This window comes from Vollenhovia emeryi, unplaced genomic scaffold (genome assembly GCF_000949405.1).
Source record: "Vollenhovia emeryi isolate VEMERY1.0 unplaced genomic scaffold, V.emery_V1.0 DF939240.1, whole genome shotgun sequence".
Classification (NCBI taxonomy): domain Eukaryota; kingdom Metazoa; phylum Arthropoda; class Insecta; order Hymenoptera; family Formicidae; genus Vollenhovia; species Vollenhovia emeryi.
This window is the reverse complement of record NW_011967126.1, coordinates 53857-70727: the sequence shown is the minus strand read 5'-3', so window position 1 is coordinate 70727 and position 16871 is coordinate 53857. Positions and strand designations below refer to the sequence as shown.

At 31.1% G+C, this 16871-nt stretch overlaps 1 protein-coding gene and 1 long non-coding RNA gene across 2 annotated transcripts; both read right to left on the bottom strand.

The window, feature by feature from the left end:
• Positions 1-2630: 2630 nt before the first annotated feature.
• On the bottom strand, positions 2631-8289 carry LOC105560171. The gene is made up of 8 exons (XM_012009049.1): positions 7465-8289; positions 6253-6588; positions 5068-5329; positions 4797-4913; positions 4641-4731; positions 3974-4107; positions 3692-3824; positions 2631-3622 (listed from the first exon to the last, which is right to left on the bottom strand). The coding sequence occupies exons 2-8, from the start codon at positions 6353-6355 to the stop codon at positions 3572-3574; spliced, it is 891 nt and encodes a 296-aa protein (XP_011864439.1). The 5' UTR covers positions 6356-6588; positions 7465-8289; the 3' UTR covers positions 2631-3571.
• Positions 8290-12720: 4431 nt separating this feature from the next.
• On the bottom strand, positions 12721-14568 carry LOC105560173. Its single transcript, XR_001008802.1, has 3 exons — positions 14354-14568; positions 14138-14255; positions 12721-13206 (listed from the first exon to the last, which is right to left on the bottom strand). It is a non-coding gene; the product is annotated as an uncharacterized LOC105560173 (long non-coding RNA).
• Between the last annotated feature and the right edge of the window lie 2303 nt (positions 14569-16871).

Sequence of the window (16871 nt, the reverse complement as noted above, 5' to 3'; positions counted from 1 at the left end):
AATCTTCTATTATGAGATGGGATTCTAATAGTAGAGATAGGAGGTCTTCAACGTTCAAATTCAATCATAAATCTCTTGCAACGATTACACGATCTGACAATCAATTTTTCACTAAACGGAATTCACTCCAAGGGCAATAAAATGCATGGTGGAACCCACAAATGATGCCAACTAATTTAGTAGAAACCCCCGCTATCTCACATTAGGAGCCTACTTCATAATAGGGGGACTTTATATGCAAGTGTAATCGGTAAGTTACTTCTTGTATACAAAAAAAATTGTATACCATTTTGCAAAATTCGTACTAATTATCGTGTAATTAAGAAAAACGTATGAGCGAATAAGCGCACGGAGGAGCGGAAGGCCGGATTCGGCAGGCATGCACAATTGTGTATTTGTTGACATGATTTTGATTTTAATACTTATGTGTGCATACAACAATCATACATATATCGTATCTAATTCGGATAAACTGAGTTTTTTTACTTGATATTTTATAAGTATATTATGTCAATAATGTAATTATATTCAAAATTTATAAGAATTTTCTTACTTATAAGTGTAATTGTATAACATTTCGCTATGTAGTCATATTTTTTTATGATAGCGATTTCATTTTTATCCGTTAATTCATTATGTACATGCTCAAGCTCCATCAACAAATCCTTCACCTGTCATTCCAGCAACTTTTATATACATCAAAGTAAATATTTTGATTTAAATATAGATGGGTGGTTACCCCGTTTAACAGACACGTCATTGACTTACATTTTCGATGTTAAAATGGAATGCGGTATAATTTATCGTATAAATAACACAAAAGGATATGGAAGACAAAACTTCTATTAAGAGTTCCGTAGTACAATTTACTGTTAAAAACGTTGTTAGCTATTAAAAGATAATATTATTTAGATTACTGTAATTTACTACAATTAAATTTTTTACTCCAATTTTACATACATTTGATCAATAATAGTTGTGTTACATTTAATACAAATATGTATTATTGCATAACACAAAGTAAGATAAATAAAAGTGTAGTGAAAATTTGACATTTAATAAGTTACACATAATTATTATATATATGTATAATATAATATATGTATATAACACAATAATGATATAGTCATTAATTGTATTAAAATATTTTCTTACCTGAAAAATAATAAATGCGATGAATATAGTAGAGATCAAAATATACTGACATGTAGTAAAGATAGATTGGTGATAAGGCCATAAACCTATTGTGAGCAGTAAAAGTTTGTTTACGTTAAAATACTGATCTCCTATTTGGATCATATCTGTATGAAGTTCGGGACACGAGTGAGTGTAAAGACGCCGACGACCCACGCTTATCCCTTCCTTTTTTTATCGATTGATGTCCCCTTTAGAGTAAATTTTAGTATTTATATCGTAATTTTACATAATATGGACTATCATATACTATTGTGTGAGTATATATGCACACTTATGACTTATTATTAAAAGTGTTCTTTTCGAACTATGTATATCTATAATGGAGCCGTCCGCTTAACAACCGAGCAAATTCAATGCATGATTGTTTTACATTAAAAAGAAAGTTCTTATGAGAGGGCGAAATCTGTATTTACCTCGCGCATGCGCAGTTTCTTGTTTTCAATAAATTTTCTTCATTCTCGTGCATGTCTTCATAAGATACACTTGTGTAGCTTCTCTGTCACAGAAACATTTTCATATAATTTGAGAATAAATTCTGTATGCATGTCAGTGACCAGGAATTGCAAGACAAAAATAGTGGCAATTGTATATCATTAGAAGACATTATAATATTGAACGTCTCATCTAAACAACCGATTAATATCATGCATGCATGTACAAATACAGCTTTACAAACAAAGTGGCTTAATGTTAGCTAACATCAATCACTTATAAAGTAATATTATTCATTTCTCGTCGTTCTTTTTATATAAAGTCGACTGTCCCTGGTTTTGTTTTTCTGCGTACTTTAATCGTGTGGAAGAGTTTTGCAATTTTATAAAGCGAATTTCAAATTTAGCACAAACTACGAATTAAAAATTTCAAATATCTTTGCCAAAATCTTTTTTAGTAGATTTCTAAACTGAGTGCTTTTAGTATGAAAATGTTCTGCTATGCGGTCCGCAACTTATCCTGGTATTATTTTGTGTATAAAAACCGATAAAAAGAATTACAAGCGCACGAACTATGTATATTTGACTGCGTCGGTAAAAGAGATATCTGAGAGATCCTCTGAACTCTTGAAATAGCATAAAATTTTTATCCGTTTGAATACTTTTCAATTGATCACTTTATACATTTTAATATTAAATTCTGGAAGAAAGTTATTCTATTCTAGCCAATCATATCAATTACATTGGGCTTCGATACTGTTCCATACCGAAATAAACTTTTTATTCATTTCAATACTTTATTCTTTTTATTTAATAGTAAATAAAATATCAATCCGTTTAAATCTTTCTTAATTCCAATCTGTATAGTAGAATTGGAATGAATAAAAAAGTTATATTCCATTCTATTTTAAAAAGGGATTCAAGAAATGATATTGAAGTGAAATTGAAATGGATGTCAAATTTTTGTATCTATTTCTATCCATTTATTCCTCCAGGGTTCATGGTAATCATTTTCCAATATTAATAGGTATGTGAAATATCGAACACGTACACATGCGTAAAGAATTTATTACTTGAAAGTACTAAAACATGTATTAACACTTAGATACTGTTTATATTTGAATTACAGTCAATATATTTATAAATGTCCAATTTAGATATTGCGAAAATCTGAAGCATTAATTCGTTGATTTTAATAACTTCAGAACTGCTTTTCTGTAGCTACGATACATCTAATTATCGTCTATACGCCATAGAGAAACCTAAGAGCGTTCACGTCGGCGTTTTACTCGATACCTAGGTATTCACCAAACTGTTTTGCGCGCCTTTACGCCCATTTTTACTTTTGGCACTATTTTGCTACTTATTTTTTAACGCTGCCGATGAAACCTCCATTCTGTGCGTGTCCGTGCTACGCCTATTTTTCAGAATTGTGCTGTAAATTTCAAAATCACATTAACATACATTATCTACATGATATTTACATCAACTATGCTCAAGTAAACAATGTAAATTACATAAATTGGATTTCAGAAAACATAGCCCACCCTTACAGAAATATAACAACTGGGATCGAAAACAGTTGTAAGCAACTGCTAGAGTACAGTAATTGAATTATTTCAAATCACTGACACAAAGGAATTTTCGAGTAATAATTTTGCTTACATTTCTATAAGGACAGCCATGCACCAAGTGGCAATTTTATCGGTAGGGTTAGAAAATGCGCAATAAAATAGTTCCAAAAGTAAAAATGGGCTTAAAGACGCGCGCATCAATTTCCTGAAACGGTATCAAGTAAAATGCCAGCGAGGCCGCTCTCAGCTTGCTCTCTGACATACATATACAAATAGAAGTCTATACTTTCTAATTGTAAGACAACATACTGTTATAAATAAGCTTAATATCATTACTACGATGTTTTGATTAAAATCGTCTTTCTTTTATTACTGTATAGAACTTATGACTGTAAAATAAGATACCGAGGTCTTGACCAGCTGCAAGTAGAAACATTACCTTTATGTATCTGTATGTAGGTTAATATTATAAAACATTCAAAATGTTACCGTTGTGAAACCCTCAATAGAGATATCAAATATTCCACCGATATTAAAATGAAATTCTTTTATTCCTTTTTGCAACAGGAATAATATCATTCTCTGTATATGACACGGAGTTCTATACCAGTAGACGTTATATCTACGAAATTAATTATGAATTTCTAACTGGAAATACGAATCTTCTTATTAGTTTACATCTTGAAACAAATGTTTCTGACAAATAAACTTCTACGTAACATAAATACTGGAAAATCTCTATGCGTTGTCTACCAAGAGAATATTTCTTACGTAGTAATAAACACATCATTATTGTGGTCAGTTACAATTTGCCCCAGAAGATTGAAGAAGAACATATATATGGTACACACTCCCACACATCCAAGTGGTACAACAATGTATTTAATGTTTTTACATATCATTAGCTGAAAAAGTAAAGAAATATATTTTATGTAAATCATTAATCTCCATAAAGTATATACTTTCAACGTATACTATACAGAGAGTTGTAATTTTTTGATGCTAAGAATACAAATGATTTATATTGGTACAAGATATTTCTATTAAGCACTTTAAATTAAAAAATTTATGAGCATTTATAACTTAAAGTTTAAATAATGTCTCGAGATTATGTTTATTTACAATACTCTTCCTCATGATCATCAGTAATGCCCGGTAAAACGTTCCTTTTTCTTATTAACTTAACTTTTAATTCAATTAATTTCAATATGGGATAACTATTTGTATTTCAACTAAGCTAAATTTTCAAGGCTGTTGACTTTAACTTAACTTAATTGAAAGAAAGATGACTTACGCAACCCTGCATTTAACAGCTTCCGTTGGAAATTCATAATTCTTATAATATACATGCTGTGTTCATTCTTACCTTCCTTATAGTACAATATTGCTAAAAATTTTGGAACCGTCTTTATTGTATATAATTTATGATAAAACTTACTCGAAATAGGTTCAGGCTCAAACAAAGCACAAGAAACAGTAAGAAAGACAACAACATTGTCTCCACTATTGACAGTAAGTGTTTGTTCAGTCTTTAAAAATAAAAAATATTAGTGTATGCATATATTGCGTGAAAAGTGACATCATAAATACGAACTTCAGAGCTTGCCGATGAATGTCAACAGCATAACTTATACCTTTGGTCATCAAAATCTCATTCTCTGGCATTACATTTCGTTTAATGTTCATATTTATAGCATGCTCAATTCGATAACTGTAAACGTTAGTGTTGTCAGTTTAAAGTGATTAATTGAAATATACAATTAATAACAGATAAAAAATGTTACACAAACACTTTTATTATTTAGGCAGAATAGACTAACTTTTAGCTACATTTCAAACTATTAATGTGATTTCTGTATTCGTACCTAGCAATTTTGAGCATTCCACAGCTATGTTGAACGAATGTAAGGAACAGTGTACTACATGCTACCCCTGAAATTGTCCCAATGCAAGTAGCTAAGGTGGTGTGCAATATAATCAAGTAAAAATATGTATCCTGATCGATGAAATACTCCATCATAATGAGAAAATTATATGATCGAGATACGTTCGCTGGTAAAGCAAAATTGATCATATTTATCCAAAATTGAAATGCCATAAAAGCAAATATTGCACAAATTCCAAATACTAAAAACATTACACACCAAACACTGTTACATTAATAATATAGAACGGTAATAATATGATTATAGATTGCCAATAAGACAGAATATTTAAAATGGAGAGAAGTCCTCTATGATGAGATTGGGTTCTAATAGTAGAGATAGTAAGTCAAATTCATTTACTAATCTTTTTTCGCAACAATTACACGATCTAACAATCAATTTGCCACTAAACAGAATTTACTTCAAGAGCAAGAAAATGTATTTCATGGTGAAACTAACAGATAATGCCAAATAATTTTAGCAGAAATGTTGCTATCTCATATTAGGAGCCTACTTCACAATAGGGGACTTTCCTTTATAGTATGTAAGTTTAATCGGCAAGTTACTTTGGGGGGGGGGGGGTACGTTATTATAATACATTCTTTTTATTTTTAAAAACTGAAGCTTGAAGTATAAAAAATGATGTCATTAATGTCCGAAGTCGAATTCTTAATATTTACGGCGCTAGAATTTTTTTTTGTATGAGCGCTCGGCGGCATTCGACACCTGCAGAACCTATTTTCACATAGCTGTAACTTATTTTGTTATAGGTTTTATGGGTCGAACCATGGACGTAGGAAATATCTGGACGGAGCGTAAAATATGAACCTTATGGATACGGGGAGTTGGCTCTGTAGGGTGAGGGGAATCTATCGTGCGGCAATTTTGCGAGCAAATTCCAAACTTATTGTCTTTGAACAATCTGTAAAACACATTTGCTGTTTATTGCAAATGAGTATACATGACGAATACTTTAATGGACTTATGTATGTATAAAACTATCGTATACAAATCGTATATAAAACCGTATATAATTCGGATAAACTGATTTTCTTTAACTTGATAGTTTATATGTATATTATGTTAATAATGCATTATATTCAAAATTTATAACAATTTTCTTACTCATGAGTGTAACTGTATAACATTTCGCTATGTAGTCATATTTTTTTATGATAGCGATTTCAGTTTTATCCGTTAATTCATTATGTACATGCTGAAACTGCATCAGTAAATCCTTCACCTGTCATTCCAGTAACTTTTGTATACATCAAAGTGAATATTTTGATTTAAATATAGATGGGTGGGTTACCCCGTTTAACAGACACGTCATTGACTTACATTTTCGATTTTAAAATGAAATACGTTATAATTTATCGAAGAAATAACACAAAAAGATGCGGAAGACAAAACATCTATTAAGAGTTCCATAGTACAGTTTACTGTTAAAAACGTTGTTAGCTGTTAAAAGATAATTTTGTTCAGTTTACTATAATTTACTCCAATTTAATTTTTTACTTCAATTTTACATACACTTGATTAATAATAGTTGTGTTATATTTAATACAAATATCATTGCATAACACAGAGTAAGATAAATAAAAATGTGGTGAAAATTTGCCATTTGATAAGTTACACAGACAATGATATAGTCATTAAAAATCAATGAATGGAAGGGCTAAGAGCCTTGACTGGGTGTTAGTGTCACAATAGTTAAAGTTTAGTTTATTTAAAACATAAAAATTGCAAACGTTTCAGTCTTTCTTTATACCATTCTCAGTGTATAAATAGAAAAAGAATAAAGGGAATTAAGTTAATATTCGCTCGCAACGCAATACATACGAAAGATATAAGAGGTAAGCCGTATTCGGATTTATTACGACTTCAAATTGAAAGATCATTGTTTCGTCGAGATATGCATAAGTTTTGGTATTATAGAGCTGGTAATAAATGTGGACTAGTGACATTTATTACTATCACTAGTCGACATCTATTACCAGCTCTATAATTCAAAAACTTATATCTCGACGAAACAATGATCTTTCAATTTGAAGTCGTAATAAATCCGAATACGGCTTACCTCTTATATCTTTCGTATGTATTGCGTTGCGAGCGAATATTAACTTAATTCCCTTTATTCTTTTTCTATTTATACACTGAGAATGGTATAAAGAAAGACTGAAACGTTTGCAATTTTTATGTTTTAAATAAACTAAACTTTAACTATTGTGACACTAACACCCAGTCAAGGCTCTTAGCGCTTCCATTCATTGATTTTTATTCGTCAGAGCCGTGTTCTCTTATATAGTCATTAATTGTATTAAAATGTTTTCTTACCTGAAATATAACAAACGCGGTCAATATGGTAGAGATCGAAATATACTGAAACGTAGTAAAGATAGATTGGTAATAGGGCCACAGGCCGACAGTGAGCAGTAAAATTTTATTCACGTTGAAATACTGATCTCCTATTCGAATCATATTTGTATGAAGTTGGGGACACGAGTGAATGTAAAGACGCCGACGACCCACGCTTATCCCTCCTCTTTTTTTATCGATTGATGTTTCCCTCTAGAGTAAATTTTAGTATTAATATCGTAATTTTACATAATGGACTATCATATACTATTGTGTGAGTATATATGCACACTTATAACTTATTATTAAAAGTGTTCTTTTCGAACTATGTATATCTATAATGGAGCCGTCCGCTTAACAACCGAGGAAATTCAATGCATGATTGTTTTACATTAAAAAGAAGGTTCTTATGAGAGGGCGAAATGTGTATTTACCTCGCGCATGCGCAGTTACTTGTTTTCAATCAATTTTCGTCATTCTCGTACATGTCTTCATAAGATACACTTGTGTAGCTCCTCCGTCACAGGAAAATTTTCATATAATGTGAGAATAAATTCTGTATGCATGTCAGTGACCAGGAATTGCAAGACAAAAACAGTGGCAATTGTATATCATTAGAAGACATTATAATATTGAATGTCTCATCTAAACAACCGATTAATATCATGCATGAAAGTACAAATGCAGCTTCACAAACAAAGTGGCTTAATGTTAGCTAACCACAATCACTTATAAAGTAATATGAATTTCTCTTCGTTCTTTTTATATAAAGTCGACTGTCCCTGGTTTTGTTTTGCTGCGTACTTTAATCGTGTGGAAGAGTTTTGCAATTTTATAAAGCCAGTTTCAAATTTAGCACAAACTACGAATTAAAATTTTCAAATATCTTTACCAAAATCTTTTTTATTACACTTCTAAACTAAGTGCTTTTAGTATTAAAATGTTTTGCTATGCGGTCCGTAACTTATCCCGGTATTATTTTGTGAATAAAAACCGATAAAAAGAATTACAAGCGCACAAACTATATTTGACTGTGTCGGTAAAAAAGATATCTGAGAGATCCTCTGAACTCTTGAAATAGCATAAAATTTTTATCCGTTTGAATACTTTTCAATTGATCACTTTATACATTTTAATATTAAATTCTGGAAGAAAGTTATTCTATTCTAGCCAATCATATCAATTACATTGGGCTTCGATACTGTTCCATACCGAAATCAACTTTTTATTCATTTCAATACTTTATTCTTTTTATTTAATAGTAAATAAAATATCAATCCGTTTAAATCTTTCTTAATTCCAATCTGTATAGTAGAATTGGAATGAATAAAAAAGTTATATTCCATTCTATTTCAAAAAGGGGTTCAAGAAATGATATTGAAGTGAGATTGAAATGGATGTCAAATTTTTGTATCTATTTCTATCCATTTATTCCTCCAGGGTTCATGGTAATCATTTTCCAATATTAATAGGTATGCGAAATATCAAACACGTACAGTCGGGAGCACTGAGGTTGCGACACTTTATTTTTTGATAAGTTTACGACCGCGCAAAAAAATTCAGGATGCGAATCACTGTCCGTGCTCATGCGCGGTGAGTGATCATGGTGCTGTCAAATTTGTGTATACAATGTGTAACACAAATTTATATGCCGCGGCAAATCCATAATAAATAACATGATTATTCAGTTGATTCGTGTTAACTCGCTGTCGGATCAGATCTTTCGCCGGCTTGTCTCTTGGTTATACGAATGAATAATGTGGGATGATTTCTAAATACAAAATAAAATAAATAAAATAAATATAATAAATACAAAATAAAATAAATATAATAAATATAATAAATAAATTTAAAGAAATTAAATAAATAAATAAATGACATTAATTTAATAAATATATAAAATGACCATGATACCTTGTCTTCACTAATATTTTTTAAAATTTGTGACTCAAATATCCGAAGGCGATTTAGTAGAAAATTTCTTGATTAAAAACTTTTCATACATAATTATACATATATAAAAAGCTGTATGGGGGTAATTACGTCAAATTGTGTATGAGATGTATCCATACCATAACTGTATTGTATAATTCTATGTGATTATATCTACATATAAAAAATACTTAAGAGAGATCGGAGAAAACTAACAATTCTTGTATAGCTTGCACTAGCTTCTCGGCCATTACAAAATACTTAAACCATCAGGTATTTTCGGATCATTCAATTGATCCGCGTCAACTCGCTGTCGGATCAGATCTTTCGCCGGCTTGCCACTTGCTTATACTAACTTATACTCTCTGGTATTTAGAAATCATCCCACGTTAGTATGGCAAGCCGGCGAAAGATCTGATCCGACAGCGAGTCGACACGGATCAATTGAATGATCCGAAAATACCTGCTGGTTTAAGTATTTTGTAATGGTCGAGAAGCTAGTGCAAGCTATACAGGAATTGTTAGATATAATCACATAGAATTATACAATACAGTTATGGTATGGATACATCTCATACACAATTTGGCGTAATTACCCCCATACAGCTATTTGTATACATATAATTATGTATGAAAAGTTTTTCAATCAAGAAATTTTCTACTAAATCGCCGTCGGATATTTGAGTCACAAATTAAAAAAGAAATATTAGTGAAGCAAGGTATCATGGTCATTTTATATTTTTATTAAATTAATGTCATTTATTTATTTATTTAATTTATTTAAATTTATTTATTATATTTATTATATTTATTTTATTTTGTATTTAGAAATCATCCCACATTATTCATTAGTATAACCAAGAGACAAGCCGGCGAAAGATCTGATCCGACAGCGAGTTAACACGAATCACCTGAATAATCATGTTATTTATTATGGATTTGCCGCGGCATATCAATTTATGTTACACATTGTATATACAAATTTGACAGCACCATGATCACTCACCGCGCATGAGCGCGGACAGTGATTGGCATCTTGAATTTTTTTGCGCGTTCGTAAACTTATAAAAAAAAAGTGTCGCAACCTCAGTGCTCCCGACTGTACACATGCTTAAAGAATTTATTACTTGAAAGTAATAAAACATATATTAACACATAGATACCGTTTATATTTGAATTACAGTCAATATATTTATAAATGTCCAATTTAGATATTGCGAAAATCTGAAGCATTAATTCGTTGATTTAAATAACTTCAGAACTACTTTTCTGTAGCTACGATACATCTAATTATCTATATTTAATTATCTAATTATCTATACGCCTTAGAGAAACCTCAGAGCGGCCACACCGGCGTTTTACTCGATACCTATTCACGAAACTGTTTTGCGCGCCTTTACGCCCATTTTTACTTTTGGCACTATTTTGCTACTTACTTTTTAACGCTGCCGATAAAACCTCCATTCTGTGCGTGTCCGTGCTACGCCTATTTTTCAGAATTGTGCTGTAAATTTCAAAATCACATTAACATAAATTATCTACATGATATTGACATCAACTATGCTCACGTAAACAATGTAAATTACATAAATTAGATGTCAGAAAACATAGCCCACCCTTACAGAAATGTAGCAACTGGGATCGAAAACAGTTGTAAGCAACTAGATGCTAGAATTCAGTAATTGAATTATTTCAAATCACTGACACACAGGAATTTTCGAGTAATTATTTTGCTTACATTTCTATAAGGACAGCCATGCACCAAGTGGCAATTTTATCGGTAGGGTTAGAAAATGCGCAATAAAATAGTTCCAAAAGTAAAAATGGGCTTAAGGACGCGCGCAACAATTTCCTGAAACGGTATCAAGTAAAATGCCAGCGAGGCCGCTCTCAGCTTGTTCTCTGATATACATATACAAATAGAAGTCTATATTTTCTAAGACAAGATACTGTTATAAATAAGCTTAATATCATCACTACGATGTTTTGATTAAAATCGTCTTTATTTTATTACTGTATAGAACTTAAGACTGTAAAATAAGATACCGAGGTCTTGACCAGCTGCAAGTAGAAACATTACCTTTATGTATCTGTATGTAGGTTAATATTATAAAATATTCAAAATGTTACCGTTGTGAAACCCTCAATAGAAATATCAAATATTCCACCGATACTAAAATGAAATTCTTTTATTCCTCTTTGCAACAGGAATAATATCATTCTTTGTATATGACACGGAGTTCTATACCAGTAGACGTTATATCTACGAAATTAATTATGAATTTCTAACTGGAAATATGAATCTTCTTATTAGTTTACATCTTGAAACAAATGTTTCTGACAAATAAACTTCTACGTAACATAAATACTGGAAAATCTCTATGCGTTATCTACCAAGAGAATATTTCTTACGTAGTAATAAACACATCATTATTGTGGTCAGTTACAATTTGCCCCAGAAGATTGAAGATGAACATATATAAGGTACACACTCCCGCACATCCAAGTGGTACAATAATGTAGTTAATGTTTTTACATATCATTAGCTGAAAAAGTAAAGAAATATATTTTACGTAAATCATTAATATCCATAAAGTATATACTTTCAACGTATACTATACAGAGAGTTGTCATTTTTTGAAGCTAAGAATACAAATGATTCATATTTCTATTAAGATATTTCTATCAAAATATTTCTATTAAGCACTTTAAATAAAAAAATTTATGAGCATTTATAACTTAAAGTTTAAATAATGTCTCGAGATTATGTTTATTTACAATACTCTTCCTCATGATCATCAGTAATGCCCGGTAAAACGTTCCTTTTTCTTATTAACTTAACTTTTAATTCAATTAATTTCAATATGGGATAACTATTTGTATTTCAACTAAGCTAAATTTTCAAGGCTGTTGACTTTAACTTAACTTAATTGAAAGAAAGATGACTTACGCAACCCTGCATTTAACAGCTTCCGTTGGAAATTCATAATTCTTATAATATACATGCTGTGTTCATTCTTACCTTCGTTATAGTACAATATTGCTAAAAATTTTGGAACCGTCTTTATTGTATATAATTTATGATAAAACTTACTCGAAATAGGTTCAGGCTCAAACAAAGCACAAGAAACAGTAAGAAAGACAACAACATTGTCTCCACTATTGACAGTAAGTGTTTGTTCAGTCTTTAAAAATAAAAAATATTATTGTATGCATACATGTATATTGCGTGAAAAGTGACATCATAAATACGAACTTCAGAGCTTGCCGATGAATGTCAACAGCATAACTTATGCTTTTGGTCATCAAAATCTCATTCTCTGGCATTACATTTCGTTTAATGTTCATATTTATAGCATGCTCGATTCGATAACTGTAAACGTTAGTGTTGTCATTTTAAAGTGATTATTTGAAATATACAATTTATAACAGATAAAAAATGTTACACAAACACTTTTATTATTTAGGCAGAATAGACTAACTTTTAGCTACATTTCAAACTATTAAGGTGATTTCTGTATTCGTACCTAGCAATTTTGAACATTCCACAGCTATGTTGAGTGAATGTAAGGAACATTGTACTACATGCTACCCCTGTAAGTGTCGCAATGCAAGCAGCTACGTTGGTGTACAATAGAATCAAATAAAAATATGTATCCTGATCGATGAAATACTCCATCATAAAGAGAAAATTATATGATCGAGATACATTCGTTGGTAAAGCAAAATTGATCATATTTATCCAAAATTGAAATGCCATAAAAGCAAATATTGCACAAGTTCCAAGTACTAAAAAACATTATTAACACCAAACACTGATAAATTAATAATATAGAACGGTAATAATATGATTATAGATTGCCAATAAGACAGAATATTTAAAATGGAGAGAAGTCCTCTATGATGAGATTGGGTTCTAATAGTAGAGATAGTAAGTCAAATTCATTCACTAATCTTTTTTCGCAACAATTACACGATCTAACAATCAATTTGCCACTAAACAGAATTTACTTCAAGAGCAAGAAAATGTATTTCATGGTGAAACTACCAGATAATGCCAAATAATTTTAGCAGAAATGTCGCTATCTCATATTAGGAGCCTACTTCACAATAGGGGACTTTCCTTTATAGCATGTAAGTTTAATCGGCAAGTTACTTTGGGGGGGGGGGGGTACGTTATTATAATACATTCTTTTTATTTTCAAAAATTGAAGATTGAAGTATAAAAAATGATGTCATTAATGTCGGAAGTCGAATTCTTAATATTTACGGCGCTAGAATTTTTTTTTGTATGAGCGCTCGGCGGCATTCGACACCTGCAGAACCTATTTTCACATAGCTGTAACTTATTTTGTTATAGGATTTTATGGGTCGAACCATGGACGTAGGAAATATCTGGACAGAGCTTAAAGTATGAACCTTATGGATACGGGGAGTTGGCTCTGTAGGGTGAGGGGAGTCTATCGTGCGGCAATTTTGCCAGCAAATTCCAAGCTAATTGTCTTTGAACAATCTGTAAAACACATTTGCTGTTTATTGCAAATGAGTATACATGACGAATACTTTAATGGACTTATGTATGTATAAAACTATCGCATACAAATCGTATATAAATAAAACCGTATATAATTCGGATAAACTGATTTTCTTTTACTTGATAGTTTATAAGTATATTATGTTAATAATGCATTATATTCAAAATTTATAACAATTTTCTTACTCATGAGTGTAACTGTATAACATTTCGCTATGTAGTCATATTTTTTTATGATAGCGATTTCATTTTTATCCGTTAATTCATTATGTACATGCTGAAACTGCATCAGTAAATCCTTCACCTGTCATTCCAGTAACTTTTGTATACATCAAAGTGAATTTTTTGATTTAAATATAGATGGGTGGGTTACCCCGTTTAACAGACACGTCATTAACTTACATTTTCGATTTTAAAATGGAATACGTTATAATTTATCGTATAAATAACACAAAAAGATGTGGAAGACAAAACATCTATTAAGAGTTCCGTAGTACAGTTTACTGTTAAAAACGTTGTTAGCTGTTAAAAGATAATTTTGTTCAGTTTACTATAATTTACTCCAATTTAATTTTTTACTTAAATTTTACATACACTTGATTAATAATAGTTGTGTTATATTTAATACAAATATCATTGCATAACACAGAGTAAGGTAAATAAAAATGTGGTGAAAATTTGCCATTTGACAAGTTACACAGACAATGATATAGTCATTAAAAATCAATGAATGGAAGCGCTAAGAGTCTTGACTGGGTGTTAGTGTCACAGTAGTTGAAGTTTAGTTTATTTAAAACATAAAAATTGCAAACGTTTCAGTCTTTCTTTATACCATTCTCAGTGTATAAATAGAAAAAGAATAAAGGGAAATAAGTTAAAATTCGTTTGCAACGCAATACGTATGAAAGATACGTGTATAAGAGGTAAGCCGTATTCGGATTTATTAGGACTACAAATCGAAAGGTCATTGTTTCGTCGAGATATAAGTTTTAGTATTATAGAGCTGGTAATAGTTGTCGACTAGTGATGGTAATAAATGTCACTAGTTGACATCTATTACCAGCTCTATAATACAAAAACTTATATCTCGACGAAACAATGATTTTTCGATTTGCAGTCGTAATTAATCCGAATACGGCTTACCTCTTATATCTTTCTTATGTATTGCGTTGCGAGCGTATTTTAACTTATTTCCATTTATTCTTTTTCTTTTTATACACTGAGAATGGTCTGAAGAAAGACCGAAACGTTTGTAATTTTTATGTTTTAAATAAACTAAACTTCAACTGTTGTGACACTAACACCCAGTCAAGGCTCTTAGCGCTTCCATTCATTGATTTTTATTCGTCAGAGCCGTGTTCTCTTATATAGTCATGAATTGTATTAAAATATTTTCTTACCTGAAATATGTATAATAAACGCGGTCAATATGGTTGAGATCGAAATATACTGAAACGTAGTAAAGATAGATTGGTAATAGGGCCACAGGCCGACAGTGAGCAGTAAAACTTTATTCACGCTGAAATACTGATCGCCTATTCGAATCATATTTGTATGAAGTTGGGGACACGAGTGAATGTAAAGACGCCGACGACCCACGCTTATCCCTCCTCTTTTTTTATCGATTGATGTTTCCCTCTAGAGTAAATTTTAGTCTTAATATCGTAATTTTACATAATGGACTATCATATACTATTGTGTGAGTATATATGCACACTTATAACTTATTATTAAAAGTGTTCTTTTCGAACTATGTATGTCTATAATGGAACCGTCCACTTAACGACCGAGGAAATTCAATGCATGATTGTTTTACATTAAAAAGAAAATTCTTATGAGAGGGCGAAATGTGTATTTACCTCGCGCATGCGCAGTTACTTGTTTTCAATCAATTTTCGTCATTCTCGTGCATGTCTTCATAAGATACACTTGTGTAGCTCCTCCGTCACAGAAACATTTTCATATAATGTGAGAATAAATTCTGTATGCATGTCAGTGACCAGGACCAGGAAAGTGGGAGTCGAAGCAGTTGGTGAAAAAGGGCCCCAGCTACTGTCCTAATGTTCTCAGTTGCGTCCGAGCCTAGTGTTCAAATATATCCTTATATTTATTTGACATTTAAGAGTACTATTTTATTTTTATAAAAGTAGTTTTGCGTAAATACTGTAATTCGGATATTCTAAACTGGATGCTACAAAATATCTTCGAAAAGTGATGCACGTATATTAAGTAAACAAAAAACGTATATGTGCAGCATCGATATCTTTTCACATTGTAACACAATTTACAACAATGGTTTATGTATGGTAACACATCTAAGTAATATTTCTTACATACACTGGTCAAAAAAATTAACGCAACAAGAAATTTACATCAAAATTTGGCGAATTTCATATAAGCGTTACTTCGCGAAAACTGGTCGAATTGAAAAGTTTTTTCTTTCATTTTATAGGTCAAAGCCTCTGCTTTAAGAAGCTCTTATTGGAATTTGCATTCACTCTTCCCATTTCCCGGAACTTTCTCAAAATCATGATCATGTTTTTTCTCTAAAAAATTGCACACTTTTACGCACTGTGCGGAGTGTAGTAATTTTTCTTCGCCAGTTCTGCTTACGGTATCAAAAAGTGTATACTTTTCTCTTCAATTAAAAAAAAAAGAAGTTTCTACGATTTTTTCCGCCAAATCACAGCTCATTGAAATAACCCTTGTGTTTTCGACATTACCGACGATATCTCCGTTAAAAATCATCGTAGCAAGATCGTTTTTTTTTAATTAAAGCTTGCACTTTCAGCTTCAAAAACTAGTCACCAGATTTTTCCTCGAATGCATCTGCGCTGCTGTAGCTTTTAAAATGTAAGGACATGTTTTTACCTAAAAAATGACCAACTTTGGCCAGGTGCCCGGGCGTAGGAAATTTTTC